Source organism: Takifugu flavidus, chromosome 7, assembly GCF_003711565.1.
Source record: "Takifugu flavidus isolate HTHZ2018 chromosome 7, ASM371156v2, whole genome shotgun sequence".
NCBI lineage: Eukaryota > Metazoa > Chordata > Actinopteri > Tetraodontiformes > Tetraodontidae > Takifugu > Takifugu flavidus.
In genome coordinates, this window is record NC_079526.1 from 6197377 (window position 1) to 6210779 (window position 13403).

At 43.6% G+C, this 13403-nt stretch overlaps 1 protein-coding gene across 8 annotated transcripts in view; it reads right to left on the reverse strand.

Annotated features, from left to right (window-relative positions):
* celf5a (cugbp, Elav-like family member 5a) overlaps window positions 1–13403 on the reverse strand; it is a 142935-nt gene that overhangs the window by 64101 nt on the left and 65431 nt on the right. For all 8 annotated transcript variants that reach the window (XM_057038247.1, XM_057038246.1, XM_057038240.1 and 5 more), the window contains exon 3: window positions 1000–1048. In XM_057038247.1, the coding sequence (XP_056894227.1) occupies window positions 1000–1048 (49 nt within the window). The remainder of the gene's footprint in view (window positions 1–999; window positions 1049–13403) is intronic.

Here is a 13403-nt window from a genome sequence, read left to right on the forward strand (position 1 = left end):
AATCAATGAAGCTATAGGTGACATCAATCTCTGCAACACAAGAGCCCTTTGCTTGTCTCACCGCTGCTCCACGCCCACCGAAAGAAAGGAAGAAAGCAAAAGGAATGAAATAATTCGGCCCTTTTCCCAACCATGTCACAGGGTTATACCGTCCTTTGAAGATTGTGTGCACTTGACAGGCAACCAAAGAGGCCAACCACCTTCGTTCACTCTTCTCATTCAGTCTTCTTGTTTTTTTAAGGTGTAGCATCAGGGGTTCAGAAGTGCAGCAGCTATATACAGCTGGCATTGTTCTTGTGTTTGCTCTCACTGCCTGCTTTTTTTACTTACAAATCTCTCTTTTGCTTCTGGGAGGTAAAAGGCTGAGAAGAGTGCGCCTCTTGCGACGACAAAAAGGCACTTGGCTTCATCGCCAGGCAACACAAAAGCTGGAGAAAATAAACTGAATGCAAGGTTCATTATCAGTGCCTGACATGAAGGATGCCTCCTCCCTGCGTTCACATATATGCAGATAGGCGGGGAGCAAATGAAAGCCTTGCAAACCGGGGTAGATCAAAGTCGACAGAATTAAGGCCAAGTAATGAGGATCTTAGAATGAACAGCTGCAAATGTATTGATTGGCAAGCTGCGTTTGCTCCTCCTCCACTCCCCCCTTCCCTCGATATACCCTTTGCTTGTCTCAAATGCAAACAGAACGAGCAGTGTGGGCTTAAACATCAGGACCACACCGGCTCCGGGGTGTCGATAACAACCTATAAGGCAATAAAAAAGAACAAATTCTAAAGCAAAACATCCTTCACTGACAGCATGCTCATGGCACTGCTTCTGTGAGGGTGCGTTGACATATAGAAGTGTACAATTAATAAATATTAAAGGTTTGGCGAAGAAATTCTACACAAAAAGTTAAATTCTGTGTGAAGAAAGAGAATATTCTTTGAAAAAAAAGCAGACCAAATAGAAAGGGAGATGAAGAAATAATGAAGAAAAGAAGACAACTACCTCCACGGCTCTCGCTGTCAGCTGGCTTCACCTGGATGGGGCGAGTCATCTAAAAGGGAGAACAGAAAAGGTAAATCAGAGGTTAGTGCTGAAAACTGCCATTGCTGTGACAGAAGCCAAGAAGCAGCGTGTCAAGTGTTCTGCCCCCGCCCGTCCCAGACCCCGAAAAAGATCCGAATAGCTCAACTGGAGAACAAACCAACACACCTTTGAGCAGCCCAGCTGATGTGACAATGCCATGTTGATTATTCTGTTGGTGATTCAGTATGTACTAAATCAATCAGGTTTCAGAGAGACGGGGAAAGAGGCAGGGCACGGTGGGGTTGCGAGGCTGAATGTATGAGTCTTGAGACCGAAGCAGTCCTAATAAAAGTGAATCCAGCCACAAGAGAAGAAAGATCAATGCAGGCCTATTGATCCAGGCCCTTGGGCTGAGGAGAGTGTCTGGCTGGGAAGGATTCTCTGGTTAGGAGCCTCACTTTAATCCACTGGACCCTGATACGAATGGCATTGCCTGGATTAGATGCCTCTGTCATCACAGCCTTTGTGTCACGCTCTCCTCCCTCCCCCAATTTTATCTTCCACATTTTTTTTTCATCTTTGTTGTTCAACTTGAGCAATTTCACCAGACTTGGTGCCCGATTTGTTGGAAGAAACACATTCATGATGCATCTGAGAGCTTGGCTTCGCTGCAAAATTGTGTTCATTTTTCTAATCTGTCTTTATTTAGAGGGCAAAAGGCTCACAAGATCATTAATTCACACAAATCTAATGCACCTTAAAAACACATTTACCCAAATAGAAAACTCTAGGATTTTGTAAATTCAGGCCAAAAGGGGCATGAATATACAAGCATAACACACATTATGGTTTAATGATGATGATTTTTCAGACACAGGTTATTTTAGGAAACTGTTTGCCTTTACCGAGCACCCCAGGGTTATCACAGGTATATACATACTTTATATATGTTGCATTCCATCATTCTGTCACATCTTTCCTGTTCGATTCCACAGTGCAGATAAAAAGGTCAGCTTTAAAGACAGGGCAGACCAATAAAAGCGCGGCATGCTCAAGGAGAAACACCATAATGAGATGTTAAAATGTCTTAATAACACAATGATATATGGGGGAAGAGACCCAGGCCTCAATCATTAAGTGTTAAATGCATCTATTTTCACCTTGAGGAACTGAGTAACCTTCCCTCATCACACTGAAGTCATTCCATAAATGTATCCCTCGTAAATAACAACTAGCGCTGTCCAGGTCTTTGTGGGAAAACGGGGAGGTTGTTTCCCCTGTGAAGGTTACAGTTTTAGCCAGGAATGTCCCCGATCCGATCACGTGATCAGAAATCGGGGGCGATCACAAACAGCATCAGAATCGGGTGGAAAAGATCAGGATCACTGACGTATCAAAAATGTAATACATTGTACAAACGTCCATGTTAAAAGCTACACATTGGTGGAAAGTGGAGCGTGGACGTATAAATATACACAGTTGACTAGTGCTAGTGGTGTCATGAAGGCGCTACGGCGCCTATTCAGTGTCAACGTGCAGGCGACGAGGATTCTTTCTATAAGTTGGTACCATTTAGGCAGCACAAGCGGCGGTGGCTGCTGGTAGGTCCGGAAAGTGCATCTGAAAAGCTCGGAAGAGCGAAACGAATGTCCGCCGTTGGTCATCTCCTCGTACGACACGTGTATGAGAAGCCAACATGCCCCTGGTTTCAGGCGGGACATGAAGACAGAGCTCTGAGGCGCACGTCGTATGCATACCTAAAAGAAATCAGGCAGCAAAACGCGACGGGAAAGGATCTGCTTGTCTTTCTGGAGACTGAAAGCGGGGAAAGGCACGATTTGTTCCCGTTGATTTGTGTTTAAGGGTATGATAGATGAGGCTAAATCTGTAGTTGTGGCTCGTCCACCGCGCTATGATCTCAGCTGTCTCTGCAGGGAGCCTGTGGGTAAGTCACAGCTCTCTCCAAAGCTAGTTACAGTTCAGCCTCCATCATGCCAGCTTAATGGCCTATTTAGTTCCCAGAGAGCAATGCATTATGGTCTGTGACACTTGCTATTGATGCTTCTGTCTATGCCATCCTTCTTGAACACATATTAAGAAAATTGTGTAATTTGCAAATGCACAAAGGTGGCTGCTGTTGCCAAGGACACCATTAATTACATCCAGATAAGAGTAAGTTTTTGACAATACTGATGATAGTCACACAGCAACATCAGAGTCTTTACAAATTACTATCGATGTGGTTTTAAGATTTCAAATAATCACAAAAAGAATGAGGAAATAAAGAGATTTCAAGATGATTACAACAGAGAAAAGTCTTTATTTTATATAAGACTGAATCTGTCCCCTTGTTATGCTACAATAATGATAACAGATGAACTGGACCTAAAACCTGTACTTTCTTTGTCTCTTCAGAACCTGGCTAAACTTTCCAGTGTCTGAGTCTGAGAACACAGAAGGATCAGGGCTCAGGTCACAAAAGACATTCCACTGTCTGATTTCAAATTACACAGAGCAAGTGAAGGAACTGTAGTCAGGACTTGGCCTGTTAGCAGTGTGGAGGATTTAGCTCCTACTCTTGGCACTTGCTGCGGCAGTAATGACTTCAAGACCTAGTAGACGTTAGCGAGATTGAGCAGTGCAGAGTCCCAGACTCCGCGCTGCTTCCCCAGAAGCAAGAAAACAATACTGCTTTGGAAAGTGCTTTAAAGAGCTGCTGCATTTCCAAGTCTCAAACTTTGCTAGTCTGTGAGCTTCTTATTATCCACAAGGAGGAGCCTCCATTGCAGGAGAAGCAGTCTATTAAATTAAAATTACTATAAATCTTCTCTGCGTCTCAGTAATAAAAAAAAGAAACTCTATAGTTGGTGCAGCGCAAGAGCTGTAAGAGCCGTACGTGTGTGTGTTGTGTATCGTGGCCTTCACTCAGATTTAATAGAGAGTAATGTTGGTACTGAGATCATTATTACATATTAGTGGGTCATCAGAGCTCCTGTTACTGCACCACTCTGTAAGGGCAGCATAAACAGCCCCCTCCGGAGTGAGCGGACTTACATATAATTAATATTTCTTAATATTGATCGGAAGGCTTGTGCGTGTTGACTCTCTGGAGCCTGCAGCCTCCACTAATGATTCTGTACTGAATATAGCATCCAGAAGACAGACTGGAGAGAGCTATGATCTAATGACACGCTTCTTTCAATCACCTCGACTGTGCATATTATTAAATAAAGTTAAAAAAAAACTTGAGATGCACTACCATAATTGGTATCACACTTGTTTTACATATGGACTATAGGCATGTATATAAGCGGGAAAGGCTGGATGAGGCGCTGATGCTGTAGACCGCCTGCTTGCATGAAACAAATAATTAACGTGACCGTGTTCAAATACATACTTGGAGGCATGGGAGAATATGTTTGTGCAAAGTGAGTTTTAATTTTTCCATATGTGGAAATGTGCCTGCAGCACAGGGTGCTGGTCCAGATAACAAGGGTTGGTCAGTGCTGGAGAGATGGCTGCCAAAATAAGCTCTGGGATTCCTTTCATTTCCAGCAGGATTTAGAGCTGGAGGCATCGACATGGACTGGCGGACACCTGCAGACCTCGGATAGATTGTGCGATTTTTGCACTTACAAAGTTGTAGTCCTTCATGCTACATCCACTTTAAACAGGGAGGAAACTTTAACTCACATCCCGCAGAGGTGGATTTTAGCATTCTAAATTAAGCCACGAGCTTCTGTCCATATAGTGCCGTTTCCTTCTGCTTTGTGGTTATTTTGCATGTCTGAGTATGACTTTTTTTAAAAGGCTGAATTGCTCCTTTTGGAACAAAAGTGTTGACGTCCATCTGTTACATTGGATGTGTCTTGTAATACACAAATTAGCCATGAGGCTGCAGCTAACTCGCAAACGTGCAATCTGTTGTACCATTATTACTAGTGCCACTACATCTTTAAATAAGACCATTAGACCTTCTGTTGTCTGATGCCATCCAACTTCCTGTTTTATCTCTTTCCCCAAAACACTAACTGCTTCCCAGTAACAGCCTGAGGTTATCCTTGCGCCATTATCCTACCTCGACTTGCTGAAGTGGTTGGCCAGCTGTCAGGCTGCTACTGCGCTCATTACACAGACATCACAACTCAGCGTTCATCAAGATTTCATGAAGGTGAATGTCACACATCAAAACCACCTCCTTTATGGGCCCCGTGACTCAGCAGAGGGGCTGCGTAGCATTTAGATAGCTGATGATGTTTATCATCAACCTCTGTACAATTTTGACGTGTCTGATCACCTATAACTTATCCCTCAGCTAGTTTGCTAGCGTCCTGTCGCTCCACGCAGACAGTGCAGCTCCCTGACATCACGGGTGTGTGTCTGCTCCGCTATGTTTCCTGTCTTGAGAAATACAAACTGTCCACACACACACATGCTTATATTAGCGGCTGAACGTCCTACAAGACCTGTGCAGCGGACTGAATTATGTGAGTGACAGAAACAGTGTGCAATCTTGAGGGGGAGTAGATAGGAGGATTGAGCTAATGCCTAAATCCTGTCCTACTGAGCTTGTAGCAGGGCGTCCAAAAGATAAAAAGAGAGCGGGGTGAGACTGAGAGATGGAGAAGAGAGGAGGAGGGGGATCATCAAAAATGTGTCAGAAAGAGGGAAAAAGAGAAGGGAAAAACTAATGAAGATCTGCTTTAGAAGATATTGCTAAAGAAAGAGTAGGTGGGGATCTATCGCTAACAAAAAAAAGATGAAAACCTCTCAAGTTCCGACTCTTTCTGACACACTTCACTTACAACATGTGATTTACACTTTGGATATTTGGAAAAGGGCATCACTCCCTGATACCTTTGGCATGGCTGCTTCTCAAGCCCTCTGTACGTTTGACATGGTTTTTTCCTGTAATGTGTGACACATCGTGAATCTGTATCAACAAATGTGGGAGCAGAGTGTGTGTGTGTCTGTGTGTGTGTGTCTGCTTGATTTTTCCTCTCTCTTGCATTTTCCGACCTATCTAATGAATCTTATCGCTGCAGCGCACCAGAGGTTTAGGCTTTTGGGGGCCTCACAGCTCTCCCTCACACATCACACAAACACACTCTGCTTCCTACGCGCTGCTCGCTGTCTGAGGTGCTTTTATGTTCTCCAGTTTATTATGAGGAAATGTCCAGAACACGATAAGAGTCCGACACGCAGAAACCCAGTGGCATCAGAAGGGCGACCTCGTCTCATCTGAAGATGTGTGTCTTTAATGCTTAAAGATGCCCCGATGCACAGGTCCCACTTATCTCGCTACCACCTTGATATTTGCTTTGAAGATTAGGTTCTGCCTGACCGTCGGCGAGCACGTGCAATGATAACATATGTTACAGTATGAATAATAGGATAAACTCTGATTTTAATGAAACGATGGGGTAAGAAACACGCTGCAGTTCCATTTCTGAGAGGCAGCAGTGCTGTGTTGTAAATATAAACGGCATTGTAAAAAAATAAAAAATAAAAACAACATAAAATGTCTCATAAATCAACCAACAAAGGAAGTTTGCCTTGATGCAACTGCAACGCCCATTAATCTGAATTGTGGAGCACTTTTGCTGTGTGTCTGTGTGGCAGACTGAAATAGCAGGAAAGAAAACACAAGCAAGCCCAGTAACAGAGAGAAGCTTTTGAAGGAAAAGAAGCAGACTCGGGCTAATTCGGCTGTATTGAATTTGGCTGCAACTCTGTTTACCTCTGGAAAAACGACACTTTTGGGGACTTTTCACTCACCTTTCAATAAGCTCTGTGATGAAAAAATAATGAGGACACTCTCATTTGAAAACAACCTGTAACTGGCTTTAATGGGGACTCATACTGGGGTTTCTGCAAATTGTTTTTCAGATTTGACTCAGGGATACACACACACACACACACACACACACACACACACACACACACACACACACACACGTAGCCACATTCAGGAGTGTTGGTTTTCATGTTGTATTGTGCCACTGAAATTAGACATTGGCCTGCTACTATTTTTTTAGTAGTAGTTTGAAGTATTGAGCCAGGCACAAAATAAAAAGGGAATTCATTTTGTCGCTGCTTTCATAGACTTTGTAAAAAACTAAATTACTAACACAGGCGGAAAGCCAGAACAAAGTTGTATAAAGTACAAAGCAGTGGCTTCAGTGGAATAATCTATAATGTGATGAAGAAAATGCATGAAACATGCCTCACAATGGCTGTGTTATTACTTTAATCTCTAAATGATGAGAGGTATTACTGAGTCCTTTCCACACTAAAACATTGTAGTGGCAGATAAATGCAGCTGAAGCTCAGACAAACAAAAATACCATTAAAGAAAATACATTAAAAAGGAATTCCACACTCTGAGTAACCCCAGCATCAAAAGCAATCTAACATAAGACCAATGATCAGTTCTTAGTAAAACTACTTTATCAGTGCTTTATTGATTCATTTATGGGATGTTTGTCTTTTGAGAATGGTCTCTTTTCCTGTGACTTTTCCACCTATCCCACAGCCTTGCGTGTCCTCATTCCCACTCATACTGGCTTAAAGCTGGAGTCACGGTCAGAAATACACACCCCATGAGCTGCGTGTTTCTTTCCCCCTCTGTGTTGAGCCCAGAATGCTCCTGCTGCTGTCACAGCAACTCCAGGATTGTGACAGATTATGGCCCACTACCAGGACCAATAGGAGCCAAGAAGGGCTGCCTGCCCACTGACTCATAATTCTTGGCATACCTATGCCGAGTTGACGTTTTTTTTAATGGTCCCCAGACCTCCAGTAGGCATTCTTGTCCTGAGCACTATGATTGCCTATTAGCAAATTCACCAGCACTTGCACTTTTCTGCTCCTCCGCTCCCTATGCCACCCATCCTAGGAGAGGAGAGGACAATAAGAAGAAAGCAGAGGAATGATGGAGATAGATGGAAGTAGAAAGATAGGACACAGCCAAGCATGGAGCCTGAGCCTCTGAAGCCCCTCACATGCTGAGACGGTGAAACATGACTTGCCCTGAATGCATTATGTGGTTAAACTAGACAGAAGGGTGAGGAATTTATCTTTTAGGTGTCTATGGACGGAGCAGTAAATGTGAAGATAAAGTAAACAAAAGAAAAAAAACTGTATACAAAATGCAAGTAAATACAGCAACTCGCAAACATTCCCCTTAAACACACGTTCAACTCTAATACATTCTTCCAGTTTTAAAGCCTGGTGCCACAAATTATTCACCAACACAAACGCGGAACTTGTGCATTCAGGATCATTAACCGGCCACATCTGTTCACGCCGCACATCAGTCTGACACTCTGCTTATTGATGAGAGGATGAATTTATTATCCAAAATGACCATTATCATGTTGGGAAAATATGGACCCTGCACTGTAGCCTGGTAATCAGGTGTGTGTGTGTGTGTGTGTGTGTGTGTGTGTGTGTGTGTGTGTGTGTGCGTGTGTGTGTGTGCGGGTGCATGTAATACACGGCCTATTGATATGCTGGGAATGAAGCTCTGAGCAGATGGACAGAACAGGCCGGTTCTGTGTTATCCTGTGAGCTCTGGCTCTTTCTCAGTCTCCCCTTTACACACACACACACACACACACACACACACACACGCACACAGACACACACACATGCAGTGCAGCAGTATTCAATACTTACGTACTTGCGTTAATGCACTACAAAACAGAAGCTGTTTCCTTACAGAAACAAAAATTGCATTTTAAGCATTTTTTAATGATAAATCCTATGACTGTGTTTCAGGCGTACAGAGAAAGCCCAGACATTCATTACACCGGCCCTGACCTCTCCTCATTTCTCCCAATCAGCAGCAAATACACTTTGACAAAGAGAGAGCAAGAAGCACTGGAGTGGAAAACACATTGGACGTGTCTGCCAGCTCCTACAGCACGCCACCTCCTGTGGCCTTGGGTTCCACTGGTCGGGTTTAACTGGCTGAACACATGTGGTTCAGGATCGAATTTCGCAGATACATACAGATGTTGATCATTTGATGACTGCAGATTTGAAAAAATCATCCGTATTATCCGTGTTAAAAAAAAGTAACATATATTTTAGAAGCATAAATGTGATTCCATAAAACCACAAAAACAAAATGCTAATTTTAACATGTGCTGTTAAGCAGGGCTGAATAAAGATGCATATCCAGATGTTACAGCACAACAAACAGGCAGGAGCGACTGTTTACATGAGACATTAAAGCCTCGCCGTCGTGAATGAAGACAGCCCTCAGCAGTAGAAAGTCTAATTGGACTGAACACATTCTGATGCCCAGCTTGAACTTTAAGCAGTCTAAATGCATCTAATTGCTTGTTAAGCCTATATTACACAGTCCCTTCAGGTAGATATTCCACCATTGTTACCCTCACTGTTAACCAATGGACCGGATTGCTAAGGTTAATCAGGAGAGCTTGATAGTTGTTTTGTTTTAATTAAAACTTACCATATGACCAAACCTGACCTTTGGCTCCTCCTGTAGGTGAATCACTGGTAATTATCAGGCTGGTTTAATGAAATGTCTCTGAAATGTGGGTGAAATTATAACTGAGAAGGTCCATCAACACCGGGTTCAGGACCTGGTCTCCAACGTGATCCATCAGGTCCGCTTCCTTCAATCACCAGGGATCTATCTTACATGTGCTAGCTGATATATAAATGACACATGAGTAGCTTGTGTTCCCTGTTGGATCTTCATTTGCACTTCTGACAACCTCAAATGAGCGATGCATGTTCTACATTCAATAAGACACATGCCCCCCCCCCCACACACACACACACACCTTGTTATTACCTCATCCCCATTTATAATACCAACAGCCCATCATCTCGCATCCACCAGCAGTGAAGGACATTTGTGCGTATACATTAACTCTAAATACAGTAAACAACTGTCGCTGGTATAGTTTCGAGCTAATCCAGGCCAATGCAAGAGACAGAGAGAACGAGAAGAAAGAGACTGTGCACTCTGCATGAACTCCAACTTAATCACACAAAAGCCTCCTACACTTTGGTCCCTCCTTGTTTTATCTTCTTTTTTCCCCCTTTTTCATTTTAATGATCATCAACTACATTAATCTAACAATTAGGGCTTCAAGATTTTATATTTTGAAATATAAAACCCTTAAAATCCCATCGAAATCACATTTGGGATTGAAGATGGCATCCTCTCTTCCTCTTTCTTTTGCTTCTCCCTCCTCCTGAACCCTACAGCAGCGGTGAGCTGGATGTTACATCTGCTTTTCGTAGGGGTCAGGGTTGTTTTCCTCAGTTCTTTGGCTCTGAGAGCAGCCCTGGGAGCTCTAATGGCTTGTTCTCACTCTGTGCTTTACATTATTTCCTGACTGCAAATACCAAGGGTCCATGTTATAGAGAGAGCCACCGTAAAGTACTTAACAAAGTAACCTACATCTGCTCCGGCACAGACCAAAACACGGATATGCCACCGCCGTAGCTCGGCCACTATGTTATGTAAGCTGCCGATTTTAAAGTGAAAAGGAAAAAGGAATGGAGGAGAGGAATAAGAATGCGGAGAAACTAAAAAAAGAAGCAGGTTTTGCCTCATAGTTCATCTTCATCTGGCTGCCCTGTCCCAAACCCCGGTTCATGAAATAAGTCCTGCTGAAAATCAATGGCCGTCCAAGGCATGTAAAGGTCAGCCTTTCAGCAGGCTGGCCTTGGTGGACCAGTCAAGCACAGGCTTGTACAGTGAAGCTCAGCTAAGTAGAATTAATGGGGGAGATCGATTATGCTGCACACAACTTAAATTGAACTAAGCAGAGAATCATTTTAAGGTGGGAAACACATCCAGACCATGAACCCATTAAGCACAGTAAAGTGTTGGAATAAAAAAAATTAATCCAAGGAATACACCTCACTTGCATGCTCCCTCTGTCTTCACCTCCGCTTCGTCTTCTCTTGAACCTACCCGGTAACGTCCCCGTAAGGCCAGAACCCAACTCTTGAAACCGACAGATTTTTCCATTCATTGTCTTTTTCCCTGGACTGTCTTTTTTTCCTCCATGTTTTTTTTTTCTTAATGTCACATCCGCCATCTCATTCTTCTTCTTTTTCTTCCCATGTACTAAAGGAAATCAATACGGAACCGAAGGAGACAAATCAACGTACTGCAGAGAGAGGCCCAGCAGGGCCACATTTGTGGTCACACAGTCCTGGCTCGCACCCCAGGACACAGGGGAGGGGCAGGGAAATGATGGAAGGATGGGGAGGATGCAGGGATGTAAAGTTTGACTTATGGAAAGATGAAATGGTTGGAGACCAAAGGGCTGGAGCGGGATGAAAGGGACTTGGAGCAGGATGAGACAACGCTACAAACGGAGGGCATGTGGAAGAGAAATGAATGAAATCAGGGATGAGGGAAAGCGAGGGGGAGCAGTGGGCAGCAGGGGGGCGAGGGGGAGCGCGTATCATGGAAAATTCTGTTCCTGTGACTGGAGTGCAGAACGGGAGCCCTCATATATAATGTATATCATGGATCCATGAGAGATTTTCATACATATAAAATGGAGCAGCACCACGAGGTGTCTGGATGCCACAGTACAGCTGGGAATCGCCTGTGGGGGATATTTTAATATTCTGTTCTGTTTGTATTTCCTCTGCTAATTCATGTGTAGCCTCATGTTCCTTAGCATAACTTCATTCCGTATAAGTCAAAAAGGATTAAAAGACTATAAGCAAACACATTTACTTCACCACAATTAATTACATAAGGTGATATTGCGCAATCTCTTTACAAGGTATGGTCTGTTCTAATCTTAACATCTCTGACCAGTTTTTATGACTGGTAACAAAATAACAAAATAAACTGGCCCGAGAGAGGAAAATCATCTAGCTAATGACATAAACAATGACTTTGGCTAGATTTCCTTTAATTGGGGCCACATGCTGTCACTAATAATGGTAAAAGGGAGATTAATGTCTTACTGCGCTGGACCACAATCGTTCAGTGAAGGTGCTCTGTCCTATTATTTGGGGGGGGTGGTGTCATGTTAATTACAAAGATTCATGAAATAAATAACCTATAGACGTTATCAGGATGGTTGACTTATAGTAGCAACAACGATGGACACTAATGATGAGGAATTCTTTACACCTCAGCAGTCTTTCCGAAAACTGTCCCACCGAGCCCAGAAAGCCCTTTCCTCCCTGACAAACAAACACATTCCCTGTTTCTAAAGATCCATCTCCACATGTGCTGAAAAGTAGTCCCAGTTATCTGTTTGCGTCCCGTCACAGTGGACGTCTCCATTTGGAAAACTAACAGCAACGCAACACACTTGCATATCCATCGCAGGCCCTCATCTCCCCCATGGTCTTCGGTGTCTTTCTAAACAATCTGGACAGGCAAAATTGGCTTCATGCGAGAATCGGGGGGGGAGAATTCGAATAAATAAACATGACAAGTAGCCACTTTAGCCACAGCCTCCCTCATTGAAATCTGATGAGGGCCCTGTCTCGACTTACGCCAACAAACGCTAAGTGACATGTTTAAGTGGGTTCAGGTTGCGCATCTGGGGTAATTCAGTGAAGTTACAAATGAGACTGGCTGGGAAATCCACCGCCACGTGCACGTTGAAAATAGGAAGAAAGAGGACTTGGATGAGATTTCTCTGTCCTTCAGAGGAAGCTCTTAGTCTTACATTAACCATCGTGTACACACATACACAGGCATATATAGACCTGGTGATTCCCATCATTGGGAATCGATAACAAATAACCTCACTTTTCAACGCCCATTATGGTTGGTGTCAACCATAGCGAGTCGTCTTTTTCAGCACACGGGCGTCACACCCGACCTTGAGCTCTCCGCTCTCCCCCTCTCTCTGTCCCTCAGGTAGATTTCCGGCAGTGGGGTCTGGTCCAGATTTTTGGAACGGTTCAAATTGAGCCCTGTGGGATCGAGGAGCAGGGAGCTTCCATCTCCCATGACAGATCAATGGTAGGTCTCACCACAGGGCAGGAGGCCAAGGCCTTGCACAACCTGCTAATAGAATCCCAATGTCATTGCTGACACAACATTGCCAGGGCTGCTAAAGGTTAGTCTGAGGTAGGACAGTAGGACAGCGGTTTCTAATGCTCTTTGGTTCCTGCTCGTTTCCCGTGCTGCAGCAAGACTTTAAAAAGATGAAGACTGAAAGTTGTAGATGTAAGAAAATATCCAACATATTGATTTAAAAATATTTTGTATAGCCTTAGCTGCAGTTACCCTTCTCAAACCTTTAACTATGCCTATAATGGCTAATTTCTAAGCTAAATCTACGTTCCTTATTCTTTTGGATTGAATCTTTCCACCAAAAGTTTTCCCCTTATTAGTTCAAAGAGGTGAA